At 34.0% G+C, this 25,876-nt stretch overlaps 8 protein-coding genes across 12 annotated transcripts; 3 read left to right on the forward strand and 5 right to left on the reverse strand.

Annotated features, from left to right (window-relative positions):
• Window positions 1-310: 310 nt before the first annotated feature.
• LOC123671565 (3-hydroxyisobutyryl-CoA hydrolase, mitochondrial) lies at window positions 311-2,034 on the reverse strand. Of its 4 annotated transcripts, none has more exons than XM_045605482.1 (3): window positions 1,721-2,034; window positions 615-1,605; window positions 311-565 (listed from the first exon to the last, which is right to left on the reverse strand). In XM_045605482.1, the coding sequence occupies exons 2-3, from the start codon at window positions 1,534-1,536 to the stop codon at window positions 429-431; spliced, it is 1,059 nt and encodes a 352-aa protein (XP_045461438.1). In that variant the 5' UTR covers window positions 1,537-1,605; window positions 1,721-2,034; the 3' UTR covers window positions 311-428. The 4 variants fall into 4 exon arrangements, with proteins under 4 accessions (XP_045461438.1, XP_045461436.1, XP_045461437.1 ...); XM_045605480.1 differs by having other exon boundaries at window positions 615-1,653; XM_045605481.1 differs by having other exon boundaries at window positions 1,685-2,034.
• A 2,026-nt stretch (window positions 2,035-4,060) lies between these two features.
• On the reverse strand, window positions 4,061-5,373 carry LOC123671567 (dehydrogenase/reductase SDR family member 4). Its single transcript, XM_045605484.1, has 3 exons — window positions 4,904-5,373; window positions 4,568-4,849; window positions 4,061-4,509 (listed from the first exon to the last, which is right to left on the reverse strand). Exons 1-3 carry the CDS (start codon window positions 5,142-5,144, stop codon window positions 4,211-4,213), a joined length of 822 nt encoding a protein of 273 aa, XP_045461440.1. The 5' UTR covers window positions 5,145-5,373; the 3' UTR covers window positions 4,061-4,210.
• Window positions 5,374-5,469: 96 nt separating this feature from the next.
• On the forward strand, window positions 5,470-9,947 carry LOC123671566 (thiamine transporter 2-like). Its single transcript, XM_045605483.1, has 4 exons — window positions 5,470-5,665; window positions 6,012-6,362; window positions 7,477-7,681; window positions 8,913-9,947. The coding sequence occupies exons 2-4, from the start codon at window positions 6,057-6,059 to the stop codon at window positions 9,668-9,670; spliced, it is 1,269 nt and encodes a 422-aa protein (XP_045461439.1). The 5' UTR covers window positions 5,470-5,665; window positions 6,012-6,056; the 3' UTR covers window positions 9,671-9,947.
• A 1,146-nt stretch (window positions 9,948-11,093) lies between these two features.
• On the reverse strand, window positions 11,094-12,061 carry LOC123671569 (peptidyl-prolyl cis-trans isomerase NIMA-interacting 4). The gene is made up of 2 exons (XM_045605487.1): window positions 11,869-12,061; window positions 11,094-11,467 (listed from the first exon to the last, which is right to left on the reverse strand). The coding sequence occupies exons 1-2, from the start codon at window positions 11,930-11,932 to the stop codon at window positions 11,151-11,153; spliced, it is 381 nt and encodes a 126-aa protein (XP_045461443.1). The 5' UTR covers window positions 11,933-12,061; the 3' UTR covers window positions 11,094-11,150.
• Window positions 12,062-12,193: 132 nt separating this feature from the next.
• LOC123671570 (UPF0389 protein CG9231) lies at window positions 12,194-13,050 on the forward strand. Its single transcript, XM_045605488.1, has 2 exons — window positions 12,194-12,448; window positions 12,611-13,050. Exons 1-2 carry the CDS (start codon window positions 12,261-12,263, stop codon window positions 12,798-12,800), a joined length of 378 nt encoding a protein of 125 aa, XP_045461444.1. The 5' UTR covers window positions 12,194-12,260; the 3' UTR covers window positions 12,801-13,050.
• A 50-nt stretch (window positions 13,051-13,100) lies between these two features.
• Window positions 13,101-14,007, reverse strand: LOC123671568 (protein MIX23). 2 transcript variants are annotated; one of them, XM_045605486.1, is made up of 4 exons: window positions 13,828-14,007; window positions 13,729-13,774; window positions 13,318-13,581; window positions 13,101-13,256 (listed from the first exon to the last, which is right to left on the reverse strand). In XM_045605486.1, exons 2-4 carry the CDS (start codon window positions 13,771-13,773, stop codon window positions 13,155-13,157), a joined length of 411 nt encoding a protein of 136 aa, XP_045461442.1. In that variant the 5' UTR covers window position 13,774; window positions 13,828-14,007; the 3' UTR covers window positions 13,101-13,154. The 2 variants fall into 2 exon arrangements, with proteins under 2 accessions (XP_045461442.1, XP_045461441.1); XM_045605485.1 differs by having other exon boundaries at window positions 13,729-13,887.
• Window positions 14,008-14,288: 281 nt separating this feature from the next.
• Window positions 14,289-18,097, reverse strand: LOC123671572 (E3 ubiquitin-protein ligase RMND5A). Its single transcript, XM_045605490.1, has 6 exons — window positions 17,853-18,097; window positions 17,484-17,767; window positions 17,092-17,362; window positions 16,632-16,900; window positions 14,679-14,833; window positions 14,289-14,498 (listed from the first exon to the last, which is right to left on the reverse strand). Exons 1-6 carry the CDS (start codon window positions 18,025-18,027, stop codon window positions 14,435-14,437), a joined length of 1,218 nt encoding a protein of 405 aa, XP_045461446.1. The 5' UTR covers window positions 18,028-18,097; the 3' UTR covers window positions 14,289-14,434.
• Window positions 18,098-18,797: 700 nt separating this feature from the next.
• Window positions 18,798-24,159, forward strand: LOC123671571 (NHL repeat-containing protein 2). Its single transcript, XM_045605489.1, has 5 exons — window positions 18,798-19,362; window positions 19,419-19,585; window positions 19,695-20,535; window positions 22,147-22,337; window positions 23,203-24,159. The coding sequence occupies exons 1-5, from the start codon at window positions 19,167-19,169 to the stop codon at window positions 23,944-23,946; spliced, it is 2,139 nt and encodes a 712-aa protein (XP_045461445.1). The 5' UTR covers window positions 18,798-19,166; the 3' UTR covers window positions 23,947-24,159.
• Window positions 24,160-25,876: the final 1,717 nt, after the last annotated feature.

Raw genomic sequence — 25,876 nt, forward strand, 5'->3', positions numbered from 1 at the left:
GCTCGTTATATTGGGTTAAGTACCGGCACTTCCTTGTTTTAAAAAATTAGAAAAGCTCTAACGTAAAGCCTGTAGCTTTTGCAAGGTAACTCTCCAACGTAGTGTTCCTGGACATACCACAATAGAAACTTAGTTTTTATTATGGTGTTATATTGAGGTTATGAATCTACATCCAAGTTATTCCCATTAATCCTGGGACACCCTGTATATCGGTACCAAATCATAAAAGAAGAACATTCTTCATTCAAATTTGTCCCAAACTATTCCATTGTCCGTTTTCTGTAGTTCATAGGGTTAAAAGTTAAAACTCCAGAATTATATATATTATTTAAAATATTTGAACCAAATTCAACAATAACTGGGTATCAGTCATTCAAAACGATTAAAAACAATTAAATATATATTCCACACCCCTTAAACTGGATTCTTCACAATTTATGCTTCAGTTCCTTATCTTCAGACAATCTTGCAAAATGTCTATCGACAATGTCATCAGTAACTTCTCTAACAGTACTAGGTTTCCATTTTGGGTTTTGGTCCTTATCTACCAGCAGAGCCCTAACACCTGAAATAATTATTTTTAGATCGAGCAAAAATGCAAAAAAAGAACGAACCTTCGTAAAAATCATGATGAGATAAGCATCCCACAGCTACCCTGTATTCAACTTGCAAAGCCTCAATCAAACTCAACTTTTTCCCCTCGTTAATTATCTTCAAAGTGACTTTCAAGCTGGTCGGGGACATTTTCTTCAATTTTCCCAAAGTTTTGATAGCCCAATCAGATCCATCTTTTTCCAGTCTTTCGAAAATTTGCTCGACAGAGTTTGAGGAGAAACAAGCATCAATTTTATCAATAACAGGTTCTAATACAAAAGGATTATTGTCCTGAATGCTAAATTTATCTAATGTCCTTTCTATTTCACTTGCGCTTTGACATTGAACAATGGCATTTTCTAAATCTTGTAATTTATTGCTGGTTATGTAGTGAGTTGCTATTTTGGCTTTCAGTAAGTCTGCACCTTTTAGCCTTTCACCAGTTAGTGCTAGATATGATCCTATTTTTCCTTTCAGACGAGGTAGAAAGTATGAACCTCCAACATCAGGAAATAGTCCTATTTGAGTTTCAGGCATAGCAAATAGGGATCTTTCTGTTGCTACTCTATATTTTCCATGGACTGATAAACCTACTCCCCCTCCCATAACAATTCCATCTATTAAAGCTATATAAGGAATTTTATAGTTTCCGATCATGCCATTCATAGCATATTCTTCTCGGAAAAACTCATGGCCTAGTTTTCCACCCTTCATTCCATCCAAAACAATGTTTTTCACGTCTCCACCGGCACAGAAAGACTTTTCACCCGCACCTTTTACAATAACACACACTTTTCCATCTTTTTCCCATTTCTGTAGAGCTGGAACGATTTTTTTAACCATGGAAAGATCCAATGCGTTTAGTACTTTCGGCCTATTTAAAGTAATAATTCCTTTATTGTTTATTTCTTCCAGTATAACATCTGGTGCTTCAGTACTCATTTTGCGAAAAGTTATGCAGATGGTCCTGAATTGTTTGCTTATTTTTGTGCTTGATATACTCCTGGACAGCTAAAATTAAAATTGTATAGGATTCCGAAGAGTTGTTAAAGCCTAAAACTTATTACCATATTATAATGACTATAATCACCTCTATTTTAATTTACTCTATTTCAAAATTACGTACTTTATGTCTTGGATGTTAGTGGAATATAAAAATCTCAATATTGTTTAATTTTGAATGATTGATTATTTCATAATTATTGCTTGCAACGAATAGATAATAATTAAGCAATGAGATTATTGAAAGTTCAAAGTTCGAAAGCAGGTTATAGACTTTTCATAAAAGTAATAATTAAAATTCATTAATCGTGTCTAAATGGAATGAGAAGGTTAATGAACTTGGATAGAATTATGCAAGTCATTAACGTAATGGCATCAAAATATTTTGTAATTTTTGTATGATGAAAGGAAAACACTTCTCATTCATGAAAGAAACTTTAATGAAAACACAGACCTATTATTGGTTATTGCTGAGGGGGAAAGTAGCACAGGAATCTATACGTATTTGGCCGCGGGAATAATTAGTTCAGTAAAATGGGGGTAGATGGCCTAGGTATAGCCAAATTGCTCACTGATTCAAATTTTTGATTTTTTTTAGGAAAAACTGACATAATTCGATTGTTACTAATTCTGTATTAGGCCAGAAACATGTTTTCCGCGTTATTTGAGGGGTTTTCAGATCGTAGATTCCGAAGTAGGTATTGATTCTTAGCAGAGAAGTGTTCCTACATAATTGAATCATAATTTTCTTGGGAAATTGGGAATATTTCAGTTTTGAACTATGTTAAAAAAAACTGATTGCGGGTTAGTGTTCAGCATGGAAAATTCTTCAAGATCTCAAATTTTGAAGATGATCCGACAACATTTATGAACCATAATTCATCAAAAAAAATTTTTTTTAAATTTATTCAAAGGAATGTCGCAATTTTGGGACATGTAAATCTATGCTTGCCCAGTTTACAATCCACAAATTTTGGCCATCAGAGAGAAGTCCAAACCCCCTTGAAAAAATCCCTCCCACAAAACTCCAATTAACTCAGTTTTGGGGAATTCTATGGATGAACTGATTACAAATGGAAATTCAGCGTGAAAAATTCTTCTTGATATCAAATTTTGAAGTTGATCTGAATCAAAATCTTATTTTGGGGAAAAACTATCCAAGGTTATATTATGATAGTTTTAGAGGGTTTCAAGGTCGTAGATTCCAAATTTGTCATTGATTCTCAACAGGAAATTTTTTCTACACCTTAAAAGCACAGTTTTTACACAACTGGAAAGTCTCAGTTGTGGGGCAGGCATACTCATTTTACAAGCCTCATATTTATGCCACCAGAGGGCAGACCATACTCCCTTTAAATTTTTCCACAAAATCCGGAATAACTCAATTTTGGTGACTCCTAGAGAGGAACTGATTGCAAAAACGGATTCAGCAGAAAAAATTCTTCGAAATATCAAATTTTAGAGTCGATCTGAACCAAAAACTTTTTTTGGCGAAAAAATAACCAAGGTTATAGCACAGATTACTAGTTATAGTCTTGGTTTTTCCGAAAAAATCGACTGATCGAATTCAAACATTTTATGATAGTTTTAGAGGGTTTCGGGGTCGTAGAATCCGAATTAGGCATCCATTCTTACCAGAAAAATTTTTCTACACCATAAAAGCACAGTTTTCATACAACTGTTGGGGGGGCATCTTTTTTCCCATTCACAAGTTTCAGATTTATGCCACCAGAGGGCAGACCAAACCCACTTTAAATTCTCTTACAAAACTCGAAATAACTCAATTTTGGGGTATTCTTGGGAGGAACTGATTGCGAATAGGAATTAAGCATACAAAATTCTTCATAACATCAAGTTTTGAAGTCGATCTGAACAAAAATTTATTTTGCGAAAAAATATTCGAAAAATTGGCTCGAAGACTGCGGTCGATAGCCATTTGATTAACATGATCAATAAATTTAGTTTCTCTCTCTCGCTATTCGAAAAATTTTCCTATTCAATTCAAACATTTCATTATAGTTCCAGAGAGATCTCCTCTTTATATTAAATTTTGAAGCAGATCCGGTCATAACCTCTCTTAGTGGAATTTTTCAAATTGCATTTTCTTCTAGAACTCACTGGTGTCATCTAGGAAGAGTAGCTCGAACCCGTTATGGTTGAGGGGGAAAGTATCACAGGAATCTATACGTATTTGGCCGCGAGAATAATTAGTTCAGTAAAATGGGGGTAGATGGCCTAGGTATAGCCAAATTGCTATATTTCAGTAGTAGAATTAAAAAAAAAAACAGAAGTTTTTCTCTAAATAATTCTTTACGTTTCGAATAGGAGTAGAGAGGGCGTCGTCCAGAAAATTTAAAAAAAAGATTATAGATTTCTAAATTTCGTGTTAAATTTTATAAAAACAAAATTAAATTCGAGTACACTCTTATGTTTGATTTAACAGGTCTAGCAACAATCAAGAAACTCAATTTCTTTATGGTTTTATTAAAGTGCCATACTGTGAAAAAATAATAATCTGTATAAATCTCATCAACTTATTTGATATATAAAATATAATTGAGCATATTTAATACTCTGTAAAATTATATAAATTGCAAGTATTGAAGTGAGCTCTTCACAAATGGGAGGTCATGCCTCCTGCTGCTACGATAGTTTCTCCAGTTATGTAAGAGCCATCATCAGAGACCAAAAGCGCAACAACCCCACTAATATTTTCAGGTACTCCTAACCTTCCCAGAGGTATTTTATCTAAAACTTGTTTTCTAGTTTCATCAGATTCTGTTAAAGTTGTGGCAAATCTAGTTTTTATCACCCCTGGTGCCACACAATTCACTGTGATATTTTCGGGTGCCAATTGATTTGCTGCTGCCTTCGTTAAACCCAAAAGAGCTGTCTTACTTACAGAATAGACACCTTGAATATAACACAATTGAAAAATAAATGTTAAAAACATAAAAAACAAAGTTCTTACCTAAAACATCTAGTGGCACATAGGCAGATATGGTAGAAATGAAAACTATCCTACCGAACTTGCTTTTTCTCAACTGCGGCAAAGCTTCCTTGGCCAAGAGATAGGAAGCTTTCAAGTTCACATCAAAAATCTTATCCCAAGCTGATTCACTTGCGTCCAAAACTCCACCGATTTCTGGGTTCACAGCTGCATTAGACACCAATATGTCTAATCCTCCCAACTTTTCCGATTCAGCGAAGAGTTTCTTCCTATCTTCAGCCTTAGCAACATGGCATACAACCCCTTAAAAAACGAAAGTAATCATGTTTGTTCAAAAAATGTTCACATTTGTCCAACCTGTTACATTCAAGCCTTCCTGTTTCAAGTCGTTAACTGCTTTTTCAACATTTGTAGCCCTTCTGCTACTCACGACTACTTTAGCACCTTCCCTAGCTAATCTACGAGCTATAGCCAAACCAATACCATCTGTTGAGGCTGTAATAACAGCTACTCTTCCAGTTAAACGGCTACAAGACGCATTGGAACTCATCTTTCTTATTTGGAGGGCACAGTTGTAAAGAAATTTCGATTTCAACATTTTACAGTAAATGGCATGTTTTGTTGTAGATTTGATAAACCTGGAATTGGATATGATGCAATAATAGGATTTCCTTATCGAAATTTATTAGAAAATTCGACAAATTTCTTTTATCACAATGTAGAGAATCAGCGAAGTGAACTTTGGATTGTGATCAAATGTCAGAGGTTAATTTCAAATTATTAAGTGCTATTAACACAGAACTCTATTAAAGCAAATTTAAATCCTTGTTGTAGAATATAGAAGAAGATGAACCATTTAATTACAAAATGAATTTATTGGGATTGTAGGTTAACATTTTAATAAACGACCGTTTCAGTAATAAAATATGACGCAAAAAGCTATACTCAATTCGTTCCTGACAAGGAAGGGTAAATTGAATGAATCTCGTCAGTATTGAAAGAAAATTCATAAAATATGCAATTAAACTGGATTTACACGATAAAATCATGACACGTGTTTCCTACCATGAATCAAAAACAAGTTCCTGAGGATGCTCTTTAAATAGCAAAACACGTGAGGTATGATAGTGGTATAGTTGTAAGAATTGAATATTTGGAAGAGTCACGAGATTTTCATTCATGGAGAAATTGTTGGCAATCGGTCCTTGTAATGACCTTGAACCGAAATAACATAACCTTTCCTAATAGAAATTTAAAATTGCACTCCAGGAATTGTGCGACTATGGTTCTTTCCGAACCACAGGATGCGGTAACGCAGCAGACAACGTTTTTAATAACCAGTTGCATTCAACTGTCGGCAAATACCGGTTCTATAAAACGTCGCCTTGTGAATTGATTAATTGATTTGATCAATTTTGCACAACTTCCGTTCGATTCAAAATTGATGGTACGCATTTCATTTTAGAATTTAAATTTTCCGCTTGGTGAACTCGGAAATAAATCGAGAAGAATGGAAACTTGGTTGAAGCTATCCCTTTTACTGTGCGTTTTCGGGTTTTTCAAGGAAATCAGGCCCTCCGAACACTACATTTACGAATTCCTGAGCGGGCCATGGAGAAATATTACAGGAGAAGAAGTTATATCAGAAGTTTACCCAGTAGGGACCTACGGCTATCTGGTTCTTTTGGTCATAGTGTTCCTAATAACCGATTTGCTGAGATACAAGCCGTTGATAATTATTCTTGGATTCTGCGGCATTATATTCTCTTCTATGCTGATTTGGACAACGTCTCTATTTGCTCTTCAAGTTTTAGAGGTAATATCTGGATACTCAAAATGTTAGAATAGATTAGAACATTCCTTTAATCCTCCTTTGAAATGTTGGAATAAAAACCAAGAACAATTTGAATTAATCAACTTGAATATATCCATTTGTTACTTTGATTGAAAATAATTCACATAAGTGATACTTATGTAATAAAAAAAATATTGATTAAATCGCTTTTTATGACATGTTTATTCAGTAAAAATAGGAGACAATGCATTTTTATTGACTCATTCATTGACTAGTAAATGAATTCATAATCTCATTATCATTAATAAAAAATATGTCTACTTCATACCAAAATTCAAAGAGGCATTGTTCTTAGCATCACGAAGCAAAACATGTAATTAGACTCCATTGCATGTTTGCAATTTTCCTATCAACATGATCAAATTACATTGTTCAATACCAATATACCAATTTAATACATAGATATCCAATTTTTAAAATTGGCGGTTTTCTAGAATTTCACCTAATAACGATTCTAGAAATTTTTAGAATATTTCTTGATGAACTCAAATATTTCTGGTATCTTTCTTAAAAATATATATATAGATCCAAATAACACATTTTGGAGAGTTCCATTACAACAGGGAAAATATTGTTGCATCAGATAAGATTAGATTTCTTTTAAGTCATCTGATATATTTAGTTATAGATAAATGCTTTTCTTATTGTCGAAGATAACAATAGGAATAATTGTCTTATGCACTTCTATCTATCAAATTAGCGGAGTTATTCTGCAGCTTGAATAACTGTTCCCATAAATACTACATTAATTTTCATTATGTGCATCAAAATGTATCAAAACCAAATACAAAGGATAGTAGAATGTGCATTTTCTAAATTCTTTGGAAGCCACTCATTTGGCTACTACTAGATGCTTGCAATCAGGTCAAATTCCTGATAATTTTAGAAACTTTAAGGATGAAAGTTCAATGGTTTCTGTTCCGACTCATCTAGGCCTCTGTGAGACCTCTCAAAACCAGTTATGTTCTATGTACATCGACACTTTAGAGGCACAGCACTGTTAATTAATCTTTCACTTGTTTCCTAATAATGATGTAGAAGAATCAAAAAAACTACAGTTTAATATGATTTACAGGTCTTCTATAGTATGTTCATGGCCTCAGAAGTTGCATATTACACCTATATTTATGCAAAAGTCGATAAGGAACACTACCAAGCTGTAACATCGCACACTAGAGCTTCTTTGTTGTTTGGTAGATTTTTAGCTGGGGTACTATCTCAAGTTTTAGTACTTTACCACCTCATGGACTACAAGGAGCTCAACTATGTTACACTAGGAGGTAAATAAATTCCAACAGAGTTTACAAAAACTGTAAAGAAAACTGTCTTACAAGATTCTCTTCAGAAGTTTTCAAAATTACTACAATTTCTTTTTACAATTTGTACAAACTTGAAAAATTCAAATCTCCAAGTTGAAAATTAGTTTGTTGAACGATAAATTTTTGCGACTCATTTCTTAGCTTAAGCAGTAATATCAAAAGATTGCTTTGGAATTAAGATATGGATATATAAATACATTTCCTTGCTTACGGGGAAAACCAATTAATTCAAACATGGGAAATTTGAATGACATAATGATACAAGGTTATTGACTGATTGTGGTCAACTGGATATTGAAGTTTTATTAATGTGTTTTCCAGCTAGTTTTATGAATGAGTCTTTCAGTTTGCCTATGTTATCTTTGTTGATTTATAACTTCCTGTAATCAATATTGGAAATTGTTCAGGGAAAAGAATATCTTGTTATTGTTCATACTGCCATAATATTCAAAATAAAATACATTATTTATTAATAATATTTGAAAATCAATAATTTTAAAATTATTGCAAAACTTAGAGTTGCTAACAGAACTTTTAGGAAAAAACATTGATTCAATATCCCCGTAATGAATTTCTTAAAATTTGCTTTGTAATATTTGATCAGATTTCATGCCAAATCACATTATGATCTTTTTCCATGTTTGCATTATTCTCTACCAAAAAAAAAAATTGATTTTGCTATGTTGGTTTTTGGGAAGAAGTGTGTTAGACATTGAAAATAATTAATAACATTTCAAGAAACATACAAGAATTAAAAAATGTTTTGCAATGAATCGTTATCTTCAACACTTAATTTTAATATTGAGAAATTTCGTTTCGATAAAAAGTTCTGGTGAAAAATGCATTAAAGATTGCATGTTTCATCCCTTAATAAGATGAACAACATTAAAGGAAATTCTCATATGTAGCCTTTATATTCATAAAACTTGCCCACAAAATGCCATCCCGCCAGCTCTTTTCAAGAAAAGGCCCAAGAGCTTTTGTTTTCTTAAAGACCCCCTAAAAACTGTCACACTTATTTAGTAATACTCTGTACCACAAAACCAGAGAGGGAGGGTGTAGGCATAACGCTTTTTCCTTACTTGATGATTTTTTGGTTAACTCAAAACAACCTACATTCAAATTTCATAATACTTCAAGCTAAATATCAGATAAAGTCACATGAATGACACTTATACATGTTTTTCTTCAGCTATGGTCTTCGCCACTTGTTGGAGCTTTCTCCTACCCCCGGTGAAGAACACCATCTACTTCCACCGTGAAGAAGAAGATCAAATCTCCAAAAAAGACAGAATAAGAAAAGGCGTTTCCCTAATGCTTTCTGAAATCAAAGAGTCTTACGCCAACCGTTACGTTATCTACTGGTCTGCGTGGTACGCTCTTGGCACGGCCTGCTTTCTTCAAGTTCAAGTCTACATGCAGCCACTGTGGCAGGAAGTAGTGGGCAATGCCAACCAAATCCACTACAACGGCCTTGTCGAAGCCATCCTGACCTTGTTCGGTTTCCTTGCTGCCCTACTTGTTGGTTTCCTTGAAGTCGATTGGTCGAAGTATGGAAGACTCCTTCTGGTTCTCTGTTCGGGGTTTCAGGGCTTAATAGTGATATGGGGCGCCACTACTCCCAACATATACATCTGCTACTTCTGTTACATCCTCTTCTCGGTGCTGTACCACTTCACGATAACAGTGGTTAGTGCGGAGATAGCCAAGAAGTTGAAGCTTGATACTTTCGGTCTGATCTTTGGGTTCAACACTTTTGTAGCCATGATATTCCATTCGTTGCTCACTGTTTTAGTAGTCAATGATGTCTTTGATTTGATGTTGTCCGTGAAGCAGCAGTACCTTGTTTACGGTTCTTTTTGTTTGGTCATAAGTTGTGTTTACTTGGTTATTTCACTTCTTTGGTGTTTTTGTCATGAGAGGGGCCAAGTTGAGATGAGAGAAGTTTAAAATTTGTTGATTTCAAAGTAGTTCAACAAATTGGAGGAGAAGAATCTTTCTGGTCATAGTTTGTAAAGCTTAGACAAGAGGCTCATTAGTGTTATTTGTTAAAGACTGAAACATTATTTGATGTAATTCAGCTACTGCAGTATTAAACTCGATTATCCTCAAAAGTATTTTACGATCAGTTTTTTTTTACAGGGTTTAGATATTAGTGAATTTTGTTGATTAGTGATTACCTGTTTAACATTTGGAGATGTTTCAGTAATAAATAGTAATTTTAGAACATGACTTTCAATTCATATCTACAGAACCAGTCATTTTATGAGGTTTGGCATGAAGACCGTTTTCAGAAATTTAAGAAAAAGCTATTACCCATAGAGATGAGCGATACCGTGATTTCTAGATCACGATGTGAAACGTGAACGTTACTTTATGATATCAGTGAAATTAAAGCGTGACGTGATCACTGTTTAGGTTGCTTGTTATTAATATTTGTATGAATCACCCAAACCTTAGTTCGTTTATCTTTGCAACTCGAATTGGTCACTCTTATCATTCAAAGCAAAGCAAAATTAATGAAAAATTATTATGAAAACATCCATTTTTCTTACATTTTCAACTCTTTTCCTTATTTCAGCTTTAGTTAGGAACGTAACAGAAGGATATCGATTTTTCAAATGTTTCCTCAAATTTGAAGAGGTGGTTTTGAAAGATAATTTCAACTTGCATAAATTACAAGTAGCATAATTTACATCAACTTTTGTGAAGAAAGCCCAAAAATTGCTGGTCTTTCGCCTGTTATTATTCTTTCGCCTATTATTATTATGTCTCTGACGTGTTTTCGTTTATTTTTTATAATACAGAGTACCATTTATTGCTTTGGTCGGCAACTTCAATATAGAAAGAATTTCTTTGAGGTTGTTTATCAAAGATAAGCATAAAATTAGAATTTTATTGCCACCACCAATTAGCAGTAATTCAGTAGTTATTATTTGTTTGTAGCAAGTATTTATTGTTTAACTAGTCCTACAAAAATACTTCCTAAAGCAGGCAAAGTTGCCTACGATGCTGGGATTGTCATAAAAATATGCAATTATGTTAGTCGAAAAAGGTTCCGAAGCAATAAAAACATCAGGCTGGCTTCATAATTTACGATTGCAACGGACGATGATATGCCCTGAAAAGATCTGTGAAATGTTCAAACTGTGATCCCGTCACGCTCTGTATTCGTTTTTCGGAACTGTGACTACCTGTGACATTCTGATATCAGTGATTAAATCACAGTTCGTGAAATATCGCTCTTCTCTAATTACCCAATTGATTCACACTTACAAAATTATCAAAACCTTACTTTTGAAGCTTCATTCTCTTTGATAATACAAATAGCTAGTTGTAGTATTCTACTTGAAGGTAAGCCAGTGGAAAACAATAAATCTTCAAATATATAATGTATGAACTTACAAAAATTACAATTGCCTCTGATACATTACTTTTTTCCTTCAACCATTATAATATGATACCCAAACTTTGTTTTCACTGGTGGATCAGTATAAACGGGATTATTTACATTTGATATAGGTAGAGCAAAAGCTGCGTCTTGGAATGGTCCCACCATTGAGCCTCTAGTCATCCAACCCAAATCACCCCCTTGTCTTGCTTTGTCTTCACTATAGGCAGCTGCTACTTCTGGGAATTTTTGGCCTGCTTTCAGTTTTTCCAAAGCTTCTAAACATTTTCCTTGTTTTTCACAAAGAATATGCCTTACTTTCACTGCTGTACCACCTTTCTTCTCTTTGGCAGCTCCTGTAAATATATATAAATAATTAGAGATATGCCACAATTAGCACTACTCTAAAATCAATCAAGAAAATGTCCAAACTACCCAATAACTGAACCTACCAGGAAACAGGAGGTTAATAACTAAAAAATAAACTTGAAAGTGTCCCTCAGAACAACCAAAAAACCTTGGACAGGCAACAAATAATTTCATTTCGACACTCCAAACCTTCCTGATGCAACGTAAGAGTCGAAGACAACTTGGCCAAGTGACCAAGTGCTGAGGGTAAAAAGGTCTCTTCATTGAAAGAGGCATCACCTCTCCTAATGGGGTGTATTGAAAACCTTTGCTAACTATTTAGCTAATAGCAAACACTGAATTTTGATTGCTACTAAAAATATAAAAAAGATGTATGCATTTATAGTACCTTTATCTTCTCCGCCTTTATTGCCTTTGGCAGCTTGTTTAGAATCGTTCTTTTTTGGAGGCATTATTCAATAATCACTATTTGGAGATTAAAAATAAAAGCATCTCATTGATCCTATTGGATATTTTGTTTTGATAAATGCGAGGTTAAGTCATAGAATTCTTGCTTGAACTAAATGAACTGCCTTTTTTCAAATATTGTCGAAAATTTTCAATCATAAGTTACCAACAACATATTAAAAGTGTTTTTATGTTAATAAGTTATAAACAATATGAGGCAACTTCATGAAATAAACTTTGTGATTCTAACAGATGGAGATATTTGACCTTGAGAAATAGTTCCGTTATCATATGTTTAAATGCAATAACTTATAAGAAAATTAAGACTCAAAAATGAATTTTCAACGATACATTATTAGTAAATTCATGCGAAATCAAAATATTACATTGAACATTCGCAGAAAGTTAAGTAATGAAAATGTTTCCAACAATCACAAAACATCTGATTTCGATAAAAAAGTATTAGTTTGGACTAAAACTGGAAATTATAAAAATGTGGCAGAAGTGCCGGAATATGTTGGGTAGGTGTTATTGAATCGCAAAAAAATTTATAAGATTATATCCAACTTTAAAACAACGTTTCCATCTAGGTTATATAACCACTATTGAATGTATAAACAAATAATACTACCTACCGTTTTATCTCTTTATATTAGTTCAGTGAAAATTCTGTTCTATTTCAGACCGCAAGTTATTGCTAAAGCCAAGAACCGTTTGAGAATAAGAGTTGCAAACATTATGATGGCATTAACTGCTTTAGGTTGTGTTGTTATGATTATTTCTGGAAAAAGAGCACACGAAAGAGGAGAGTCAGTTGAAAAAATGGGCAGAGATTGGCATGAAAGTATTAATAAAAAAAGTTCCTCAAATTGATTTTTATGCTCCATCATTTCGCAGTTAGTATATTTATATAGAACATTTGGGTCAACTTCTTTTAGCAAATATTGAATACTCTCTATTATGTTGATATTAAGTTGAAAAAATTAGTGTTGAATAAAAATATTTACAGGTAAGATATTAACCTTTGTAAAATTGTTGTTTCAACATTACTAAAATTTTATATCTACAATTTTTGTAATTAAAAATTCAATAAATAAAGTATTCAATTTGTTAACTCCTCTTATGATGCAATTTTATTATGGGTTTGTGAACATTTTAATCATATACTTAATAATCCTTTCAGTGTAAAAGATTTATTTACCAAAAACTACGTAATGAGAAAAAGGACTATTGTGGCTTCCAATACTTCCTACATTTATCATTGAAAACTTTGGAAGTACGTTGTCCAACTAGATCTTCTACTGAGAGTTCAACTTGTAACATTCTCAACTGCAAATTAAAATTAAATCAAAACTTTATTCATTGATCGGAGAAATAAACATATCATTACCTTTGTCTGTTCTGCTCTAAGTGTTTTGGATAAACTAATATCATCTGAATGTTCTCTTTGATTCTTTAATTTTCGTACTTTATCAGCTGTTATAGTTATGCAATTCTTGATAGTAGATTCTCTTTTAATACTCCCTTCTTGTAATTGCGCATATAATTCCTTGCATGATTTTTCTCCATTGGGATGGAAGGAATCGGTAGGGATAACAGAGTTCAAAGTATTCACAATTATATCATCGAACTTCCTCATATTTTTTATTGCTTCCTGAAAGAAGAAATTTGATCAATCATTTATAGGTGCAGTCTTTTATTAAATAGTTCTATATTGAATTTGTAATAGGAAAAGTTAAAAATTATGATCATATATTTGGAAATGTATTTATAACTTCCAGTACTATTAAAAAGTACAAACTTGAAATTCACTAAAATCTCCACATTCCATTACAGCTTCCGGCATTCTAAAAATAATATTTTAATAAAAAATTCAATAATTCTAAACTTTTAAGATAACTTTTGATTAGGTTTAAATAAGGTTAAATTTCATGATTTGGGGTTATGTAGTTCATATGTCGTAGTTCAGGCGAACTAATAGTTTTGTCACAAACTACTAGTCTGTTTTTTGTGCTGACAACCTATTCACAAGATTTTATCCACCAGTATTTGAAGTTGATCTGAGCAGTAACTCAAAAATAAAGCTTTTCCGTTGGCTTTATAGGCGGATGCGCTTACGTGTAGCGCATCCACCTAATTATATTTTTAGGAATCAACTATGTGGCGCCATCTAGGATAAGTAGTTCCAACAAACCGTTTTATGGATTTTACATCACAGGAATTCGTGTTTTTCTGCGCCAATAGAAGTAACACTTATTTCAACTTTTATGTATTAAAACTCTCCGAATTTATTGATATTATACCACAATTTATCTCCTTTTTACTTCACACAAGGGTGAAAATCAAAAATAAAACAAAGAATTCCTTAAAAATATTTTAATTCATCATTTTATTATTTCAAGTTCCACTCAGAGATCACGGCACATGCAAATTCAAATTCCATAAGGTATAAACTTCGGATCAATAAAGGACAATTCTTGATTATATTTTATAAATTAGAAACAATACTAAAATATGACAAACCTAGCGTCTCCTGGGCTTTGCTCCATTGGACAATATGGGCATTTCATTCTGAAACAAAGCAATTGATTGAATCCTAAAAGCAATAATGCAGCAGAATTTTTTTTTTCATAATTACATTTTTTCACAAAAATTGGAAAATTGATAGTTACTGCAACTTTTCGATAAACTTCAAAGAAAATGGGGTGGGGTGATAACAAAAAAAAAATTAGAGCAAAATAAATCTCTTACTTGTTTCCATTACAAAGTTTACTCAAGGCATCCCTGGATATTACATGACCACAAACAAGCCTCATTGGCGGGTTACCCTTCGTTGACTGTTGTCTTAAAATGGGGCAAGCAAACATAGAATGATACCTGCTGTCAGGTCCCAAATCAATCTCAATCTGAAAAAAATAATCAATGAAACTATGGGTGTGAGATCCCAAATGACTGCTCTTATAAAGGGTGTTTTTTTAGAGCTATAGAACTTTAAATTGCAATAAAACAACGATGGATTATTCGATTGACATGAATTTTATTTATCCACAAGATAATCTTGTGGCATTACATTTTAAATATGATTTCTGGCATATGACCGCCACGGCTGGCTCGGATGTTGTCCAATCTGGACGTCCAATTTTCGATGACTTTTTCCAACATTTGTGGCCGTATATCGGCAATAACACGGCGAATGTTGTCTTCCAAATGGTCAAGGGTTTGTGGCTTATCCGCATAGACTAATGACTTTACATAGCCCCACAGAAAGTAATCTAGCGATGTTAAATCACAAGATCTTGGAGGCCAATTCACAAGTCCAAAACGTGAAATTAGGCGGTCACCAAACGTGTGTTTCAATAAATCGATTGTGGCACGAGCTGTGTGACATGTTGCACCGTCTTGTTGGAACCACAGCTCCTGGACATCATGGTTGTTCAATTCAGGAATGAAAAAGTTAGTAATCATGGCTCTTTACCGATCACCATTGACTGTAACGTTCTGGCCATCATCGTTTTTGAAGAAATACGGACCAATGATTCCACCAGCCCATAAAGCGCACCAAACAGTCAGTTTTTCTGGATGTAACGGTGTTTCGACATACACTTGAGGATTAGCTTCACTCCAAATGCGGCAGTTTTGTTTGTTGACGTAGCCATTCAACCAGAAGTGCGCTTCATCGCTAAACAAAATAAAATGGACGTAGTGCGCGATACGTATTCCGAACAGAACCATTATTTTCGAAATAAAATTGCACTATTTGCAAGCGTTGTTCAGGCGTGAGTCTATTCATGATGAATTGCCAAACCAAACTGAGAATAAATCACTTGACAGCTGTTAAACCGGTCGCTATCTTGAACAGTAATGCCAACTTAAAGTTATATACTACTGTATATGAAAGGAGAGTCTTAAAGTTGTGCATTAAATTTAACTATAGATTCATGTCATAAAATAAAACAATATTTTTATTAATAATTTTTCCATATAATAATAATATTGGGCTCAGATAAAAAAAATTCCCTGTATCTCGAAAACAAAGCTTTTGTGGTCCCATGGTTATGGGACTTTTATTTTTAAATTATCAAAGGAATCTTTTTCATTTCCTTTGCACCTCCAACTTAGGAACACCCTGTATTTATAGCTCAAAAACAGCTGGACCGATTTTTACGATCTCTGATTTGTTAGATTTTTCTTTGTCCCTATTAGCAGAATAACTAACAAAACATCTGACAAAGTCACATTCCAAAAATTTAAAAATTTACTAACAACACAGCCGATACAAGTCTCACAATATTATCTGACAGAATAGGTCAGGATAGGTAATTATTCATAGGTTATGGATTGACAATAGACGTCAAATTCCAGAACATAGGTTGACGTTAGTTTGAAAGAATTTACATCGGCTGCCGAAGAGGGTGAAATTAAAATTGGTCCAGGTTGTTCTGCATCCAAAAGAAAGTTGAAATTGCACACAATTTCGAAACGAAATTTTAGGATTTGAACATTCAAAAGTCGCATGTGTCCGAATTCAAACTAAATTTGAGATCCCAACTGAAAATAGGCATTATCTTAATTTTTCCAAATATGTGAATGTTTCTTCGAATTTTGTTAGACGCTTTACACCGATATGAAAATTCTAACAACCAATTCGACTCACAACTCAACGGTTGCTGCGAACAAGGAATCGTTCCCCAAAAATACACTTACCGGTAGTTCATCCTTTCCGTTCCACATAGGCCCCACTTGCCTTTGCATCATGACCTGTTTTATGTTCAACAGGGCCGGAATAGCAGAGCAACCAGCATTCAAGCATATCGCCAGAGGACTATGTACAGTTATACCCATCAGTTGGCAAGCCTCGCGGGTGAACAGTTCGTATGTGTCCAACCACAATTCTTCACTGACCAGACAGCTGTAAGGGGAAGTGTTTATACCGTTTGGAATATACAGCAGCATACCCATAAGAACTTGAATATCTGAAAAAGTTTGTGGGTAAACGATTTGAAAGTAAATTACACAGCTCTATTATCAAACTAATCATTTGACTTTCGACTTAAAACTGCTAAAAAAAAATGGATTTGACCAGAATATGTTTTCAATTTTCCTAAAGAAAAAATGATAACGTTCAAAATTATAAATCAAGAAAATTTAAACATGAGTAATTTACCTTTCTCATGTTGTTTTACAAATTTCCTAAAATGATTTCTTGCATATGTTATTGCATCAGCCTGATAGTTTGTACCCTTTGATAAGAGTTCTATATATTTTAATCTGTGAAGTTTGAATTCTAAGGAAGAATTTATATTATCGAGTGCTTGTGAGTGAGCAGTAGCCCAAACTAGAGCTGGTTCTAAGTCCTTATTTCTTAAGCAATCTAATATATGATTCAATTCTCCAAAAGATTCTTTTTCGGTGAATTCGTATTGAACGTCAGTCTCCTGAAATATTAATGTATTGGAATAAATCAATAAATTTTCATAAAATAAAGAAGTCATCAATATGTCATCATAACATGAAAAATATGAGCAATTTTCAGATTTCCGATTCAATGAAACTTACTTCAGCTAGTGCTTCAGCAACATCATGCATTCCTTGTCTATGGTAATGTTGGCATATAATCTTATTTATAAGACCCACTTTATCAGGGTGGTTGAAAATATTTGGCCTGCTAGTTGCAGCATAATCAGCAACGAAATTACGATCAATTAATTTACCATATTTAGACAAAGCGCTGTGCAACTCTCTATGTTCTCCTCCAAACTTAGCTAAAGAGGATTTCACTTTCATCATTACAGATTTAACACGTTCAACCTGTTCACTAGAGAGAAATTGGTCTTCAGGGACTAAAATCAAACATTGTCATTATGCGTACGTGGAAAATCAAGAACAAAGGACTTGAGTTAACTAAAATATTTCCTAAATTCCTACCATTTCCGAGATCATCTTGAAGAGTTTTTATATCACTTATAGCAGTATCAAGAAGATTGTGGCCTATGTCCTTGATACCCTCGAACCTCACCAGAAGTTTATTCAACTCCCTTTCAAGGGACAAACAAGCTTCCATCCCTGAACTTAATGAAAAGGAATCTAATTTATTTGACATGATTAATAACACAAACAACAACCATAACACGAGTTCATAAACGTCACAATGACAGTTGGAACAAATGACCGAAAAAATATCTCACAATCTCACAGAAAGGTTACTTTTTATTGACTGACCAGATTTCAGACTACCTTCAGATCAATTCAACAATAAAATAAAAAATAAATATTAAAAATGAAACAGGATTCAAATTGGGAAATTTTTTAGTTTAGCTGGTTCTTAAAATTCATAATTTTAATTCTATTCCGAGTAGCTTCAGAGAGGATTCATTCCTTTACATTTTTTCACTCGACATCAAATTTTGAAGCATCCGAAACCAAAAATTTTTGGTTATATCTTGGTTTTTCCGATTAAATTGATCAGTCGAATTTCGTTAAATCCACATACAGGATGTTTCTTAATTGGCGGTATAAAGAAAAATGAGAGATTCCTTGGATAATTTTAAGAAAAAAGTCCTATAAACATTGGTGAGGAAACGCTATGTTGCCAAAGTACAGGGTGATTCTTGCAGTCCATTTTTTTGTGATGATTATACCAGTTTATCGAATCATTTCCATCCAGTAAAGAACGAATACAATAAAACTATTGGGCGGATGCGCTTGAAGAAGCACATTCACCAAAATATTTTTCTTACATTTTTTCCATAGCGACATCTAGGGGGAGTAGCTCGAACGTCACAAAATTCTGTACTTGGATCGCATAATAATTAGTTCATTAAAGAGTGTATAGATGTCTCACATGCAAATTCATAAGATTTCCATCAAAATATCAATCATATTTGAAGCAATTCCAAATTATAATAAGAATTAAAAAATTGGAGATATTAGAATAATAACTCATTAGAAATTTTTGAAAATAGAAAAGTAGATGTCACAATGAAAAAATGACCGAACAAATATCACAGAAATTTTTACATTCATTTATTGACTTTTCAGATTTAAATTTTTTTCATAATCTAGGACTTTAGTTAAGGTTTTCCGAAGATTTTCAAATTTATAGGTATTGCTGATTCTCAATTGGCCCAGCAACAATCTTAATTCATCTTCTCTGATAGAATCACATATACAACTCCGTAGTCTAACCTTTTTCATTACCAAATTATTGAATTATATTGGGTGAACTTTCTCTTCACCTATATGAATAAAATTTTCCGCAGAGTACTTTTTCCACTATTCAGCCTTTCAACACGTTACAAAATGGATGAAAATTTTTCCAATTCCAATCGAAAAATATCCACTAGTCTCAAAGGATTGAAAGGAGAAGAATGGGAAAATGCTTTTTCTAAATATATTTCAGAAATAAAATATCCACCTGTAAAGGATTTCAAGAAAGGTAGGTAAATGGGATTTGTTGAATTAAGGAAACTAAATCATTGACCCATATTGCAGGACTTGAATGGTTCAATGTTTCTAAACCAATTTCCTTTAAGGAGGATTTGAAAGGTAAATTGGTGTTATTGGATTTTTTCACTTACTGTTGTATCAACTGTATGCATATATTGCCTGACTTGAAGGAAATAGAGGAAGAATTTTCAATAGAAGATGGATTAGTTGTTGTGAGTGAAAACAAGATCATCTCTTAAATTCAATTAATTTATAAATCGATTTTCGAATGAAGTAGATTGATTTTTGAAGGGATGAAATCTCAGTTTCGAATTTTTTCAGATTGGGGTACACAGCGCCAAATTCCAAAATGAAAAAGTCTCATCAAACATCCTAGCAGCTGTCCAACGTTATAACATTAAACATCCCGTTGTAAACGACTTTGAGATGGATATGTGGCAAGAATGTGATGTCTATTGTTGGCCCTCTATGGTACTGTTGGGTCCCAATGCCAATCCAATCATTCTCCTTACGGGAGAAGGAAACAAGGAACAGTTAAAATTGTACATCAGAAATGCATTGAAATATTACAAAGCTCGAGGAGAAATCTCAAACCATACGTTACCCATGAAATCAGTGTATCATCATCTGCCAGAAAAGAAGGGACCCTTGTTATTTCCTGGAAAGATAACCAATGTCCTCACGAAAAATAAGGAAGAGATCTTTGCCGTCTCTGACACTGGTAATAACAGGATTATAGTCTTCGATAAGACTGGAAAGATCCTTAAGCAAATAGGATCTTCTAAGATAGGTTTCAAGGACGGCAGTTTCGAAGAGGCCCAATTCAATGGCCCTCAAGGTCTTACATTTTACGACGAGAACGAATTATTCATTGCAGATACAGAAAATCATGCTATCAGAATGGCTGTTCTTGCGCATGACACTGTTAAAACAATTACGGGAACAGGTGAACAAAACCACGACGATTATACAGGGGGAAAATTTTCGATGAATCAATCAATTTCTTCTCCGTGGGACGTGGTGGTGTACAGAAATGAGGATAATTTGGAAGCACTGGTTATAGCAATGGCAGGAACTCACCAAATATGGGCCTATTTCTTAAACACTATGCAACTTTGGAAGAACAATAAAGGGGCGGTTGGCACTTGCAAGTGCATTGCAGGTAGGTCATTCAGATTAATTTTCGATTCATAAAACTATTATTTTGTATCAGAATTGGAAAATTCAGCTTGAAATTTTGCAGAGAGCTTCAAACTGTTTTTCTTCAATCATGTTTGCAAATCTTGCCATATCTTGTAGAACAAAATCGTGCGGTAATATCACAGTTTCGTACAGATTACATGGTTATATTTCTTTTTTTTTTTGTTGGTACTCCTGTGAGGGATTTATCTATTATACAGAAAACAGTTCTGCCAACCAACATTTTTCGATGCAAAAATCACTAAACGGTTTTTATGGAAATATTCCATTAATTTCAATAAAAATTCATTGAAATAGAGAAAGTACTATATAATACTAGTATCAAAGGCTCATTCTAACTCATGTTTATTTAAGAACTTGCCACTTCGTAGCTCGTTTTTGAATTTATATAAGAATATCAATGCCTTCTGCAATTGTAACGGGTGTTTTTTTTTCGAGGTATATAACTTTAAGTTGGCATTACTGTTCAAGATGGCGACCGATTTAACAGCTGTCAAGGGATTTATTCTCAGTTTGGTTTGGCAATTCATCATGAATAAACTCACGCCTGAACAACGCTTGCAAATAGTGCAATTTCATTTAGAAAATAATAGTTCTGTGCGGAATACGTATCGCGCACTACGTCCATTTTATTTTGTTTAGCGATGAAGCGCACTTCTGGTTGAATGGCTACGTCAACAAACAGAACTGCCGCATTTGGAGTGAAGCTAATCCTCGAATGTATGTCGAAACACCGTTACATCCAGAAAAACTGACTGTTTGGTGCGCTTTATGGGCTGGTGGAATCATTGGTCCGTACTTCTTCAAAAACGATGATGGCCAGAACGTTACAGTCAATGGTGATCGGTATAGAGCCATGATTACTAACTTTTCCATTCCTGAATTGGACAACCATGATGTCCAGGAGCTGTGGTTCCAACAAGACGGCGCAACATGTCACACAGCTCGTGCCACAATCGATTTATTGAAAGATACGTTTGGTGACCGCCTAATTTCACGTTTTGGACCAATGAATTGGCCTCCAAGATCTTGTGATTTAACAGCGCTAGACTACTTTCTGTGGGGCTATGTAAAGTCATTGGGCTATGCGGATAAGCCACAAACCCTTGACCATTTGGAAGACAACATTCGCCGTGTTATTGTCGATATACGGCCACAAATGTTGTAAAAAGTCATCGAAAATTGGACGTCCAGATTGGACTACATCCGAGCCAGCCCATAGAGTACATACTTGTTCTATGAGCCAGCCGTGGCGGTCATATGGCAGAAATCATATTTAAAATATAATGCCACAAGATTATCTTGCGGATAAATAAAATTCATGTCAATCGAATAATCCATCCTTGTTTTATTGAAATTTAAAGTTCTATAGCTCTAAAAAAAAACACCCTTTATAATAAATAATCTAAAATATCAACTCCATCGGTTTTATGATCAAGGAAATATTAAAACTTCGTTTGAGAAAATTACAGGCATTGTTATCAAATGATAGTTATTTCGTCATTCGAGTGTTGAAATTGAATAATATTTGTGAGAGTACAACTGTTATTTACGTTTTCTACTTTGGTTAAAGGTTCAGGTCGTGAGGAGAACAGAAATAACACTTATGCACATGCATCAGCCTTTGCCCAACCTTCTGGTCTTGCTCTTTGCAAGAAGAAATCAGAAATTTATATTGCCGATAGTGAAAGTTCAAGTATTAGAAGGTTTTCTCTGATAGATGGAAGAGTATCGGCTGTTGTTGGTGGAAAGGAGGACCCCAAAGTGAGTAGCCCCAGATGGCTAATTTTATGTCTCAATAGGCTATTCGATAGATTTTTCAAATTTGCATAGATATTTCCCGGAAAAATAAAATGAGGACAGCAATGACCTGAAGTCAGGAGCTTTTGAGTGCTCGTTCTTCCATGCGTCCTTTAACAGTATATTTTTCCTCCCAAATATGTAAAACGCTCTCAAAAGTTTAATCCATGAGGATGCTAATAAATAGGACAAAATTTTTTACAAAGTTAAATTACTCATTTTTATGTTCATCTATTTCTTTTAGAAAATTTCTTTCTTTTTGTTCAATTTGAATTTTCAGCCAGCCTTGCAAGTTAACTTCTAAAAACCTGATCTATTATCTTATTTTTATTCATGGAATAAATGTTAAAAAATATTTCTGGAATTATATTTGATTGTAAGATATACAGGGTGATCCATTTTAAAAGAATCACGGAAATAACTCGTTGGGAAGAACCTGGATCAAAAAGTTTCTTAGTCTTCAGGGGAACATCATTCAATATAACCTTGGAGTCAACATTGAACATTTTTTGAACTAGGTTCTTTCCAACCTAACCTAACCTTGGAGTCAACATTGAACATTTTTTGAACTAGGTTCTTTCCAACCTAACCTAACCTTGGAGTCAACATTGAACATTTTTTGAACTAGGTTCTTTTCAAGGAGTTATTTCAGAAAATCTTTCAAAATGGGTCATATCTAGTTTAAGAAAATGTCAAGAAATAACATAATAGTTTTTATAATAGTGATATTTTAGAAAAGATCTTGTAACATTTGTATTAGATACTTTTTACTGCCTATTTTATCGAATATTGAATGATCTAAAATTGAATAACTAATGAACACTTGCAGAATTTGTTCGCCTTCGGTGATGTGGATGGTGAGAAATACAACGCCAAACTTCAACATCCGCTGGGAGTTGCAATGTCTAACGACGATTCACACCTCTTTGTGACCGACACTTACAATCACAAGATCAAAGTAGTCGACATCAAAACCAATGTCATCACCACTTTGGCCACGCCCCCAGGGACATTCAACGAACCAGGTGGCCTCTGCATGAGCCTAACCGAGCCCAAATTGTACATAGCTGATACAAACAACCATTGCATCAAAGTAGCCGAACTGGATTCGGATTACAAAATAACCAAAGTGACTCAACTAACTTTCAGCTCTACCGCAAACTCGAAAAAATCTCCCAAATTCCGCGGAGATACTGTGAAAACTACCCCGGTGTCTTTGACCAAGGAAGGGGGACAGTTTTCTGTGAGAGTTGCGGTGCAGTTCTCCGATGGATTAAAGTTGACAGAAGACATTTCGCAAAACTGGGAGGTGGAGATACCGAATGTTTCGTATTCGTGTGTTCCGAAATCTGGGAATAATTTGAAAGAGGTGGAGTTCTTTGTTAGTGCTCCCCCAGGTCCTGAAATTGCTGATGATAGGGTCCTTGTAGTTTTTGATATTATGACTTGTACTGATTCTGCTTGTATTCCTAAGAAATTTGCTGTTGAGATTCCGATGTCTTGTAGCGAGAAGAAAGATGAGGAGAAGTTGGTTACGGTAAATATAAAACAGAATTCTATCGAGGTTGTTTGATTTCATGAGGAATTAGTTGTTTATATATTATAACAAGTATTTATTTCACATTATTTGGTTCAGGTGTAGAAAATAATTCGAATAGTTTATATTATAAAACTAATATTATTACAATCTTCTTTTTGCAAACTTAATACTTCGTATCTGATTCAAATTTTATTTATTATTTATATTTTAAGATTTCAAACGTTACCACTTTTCAGTAAGAGACTTCACAAATGCATGTAACAATTTTCCCATAGCTGAGTCTTGTTTGAAGATTTTATAAATTGTTTACCTTGAATTTTGTATGACATTATTCCAAAGCTTTATTCTATTTATTCGTAATTTTAATTAATTTAATGTTTCTTGTTTTTATTATTTTTGCTATTAATCAGTCCTTGAGGTTTTAAAATATCAACAAATTTTTATTTATATCCTATATCTTTATTGTTTACAAAGGAAATATTTTTATACAGTATGATAAATATATTTTAAAAGTTTCAATGTTTTTTTTTTTTGTACAGGAATTTTATTTTTGAAGCATAAATGATCCATCTTCCGATATTTCGCAACACAAAAACCATGCAATTTTTTTCAAACATAAAATTAACAAAGCAAATTCCTATGAGGAATGTTCGTTTCGAAGAGATTTTCAAAAATATTGTTGCTGAGTGGCCTCAACTGGCCTTTCTTGCTGATTCAGCAAAACTTGACCTGCCCAGATGTGTAGCAAATTTGGAAAATACTATGCCTATATGGGTGCGGTACTATATAGGGTGTTTTTTTCGAGGTATATAACTTTAAGTTGGCATTACTGTTCAAGATGGCGACCGATTTAACAGCTGTCAAATGAATCATTCTCAGTTTGGTTTGGCAATTCATCATGAATAGACTCACGCCTGAACAACGCTTGCAAATAGTGCAATTTTATTTCGAAAATAATGGTTCTGTGCGGAATACGTATCGCGCACTACTTCCATTAGCGATGGAGCGCACTTCTGGTTGAATGGCTACGTCAACGAACAAAACTGCCGCATTTGGAGTGAAGCTAATCCTCAAGTCGAAAACACCGTTATATCCAGAAAAACTGACTGCTTGATGCGCTTTATGGCCTGGTGGAATCATTGGTCCGTACTTCTTCGAAAACGATGATGGCCAGAACGTTACAGTCAATGGTGATCGGTATAGTGCCATGATTACTAACTTTTTCATTCCTGAATTGAACAACCATGATGTCCAGGAGCTGTGGTTACAACAAGACGGCGCAACATGTCACACAGCTCGTGCCACAATCGATTTATTGAAAGACACGTTTGGTGACCGCCTAATTTCACGTTTTGGACCTGTGAATGGGCCTCCAAGATCTTGTGATTTAACACCGCTAGACTACTTTCTGTGGGGTTATGTAAAGTCATTGGTCTATGCGGATAAGCCGCAAACCCTTGACCATTTGGAAGACAACATTCGCCGTGTTACTGCCGATATACGGCCACAAATGTTGGAAAAAGTAATCGAAAATTGGACTACATCCGAGCCAGCCGTGTCGGTCATATGCCAGAAATCATATTTGAAGAACAAGATTTTCTTGCGGATAAATAAAATTCATGTCAATCGAATAATCCATCGTTGTTTTATTGTAATTTGAAGTTCTCTAGCTCTCAAAAAACACCCTTTACTTCCTCTACCTACAGTAGCAGTAACTAACGTTTGAGGGGAACCCGGGCCCCCCAAAATTTTTGCTGGCCTCGTTTAAACGCTATATGAGCAAAAAATAAAATATGAATTGAACTGAAACCAGAATGGACTTGAAAATCTTGCCCCCCCTATTTTTTTAAGCTGGCGTCGCCATTGTTCAGCAGAAGTCGATTATTTATATCTTCTCTTGTTAATTTTTTTTTTATTTTATTATTTCCGATCAGGAATACAATTTTCAAGACTCAATCTACTT

The sequence above is a fragment of the Harmonia axyridis genome, chromosome 1 (assembly GCF_914767665.1).
Source record: "Harmonia axyridis chromosome 1, icHarAxyr1.1, whole genome shotgun sequence".
Lineage (NCBI taxonomy): Eukaryota > Metazoa > Arthropoda > Insecta > Coleoptera > Coccinellidae > Harmonia > Harmonia axyridis.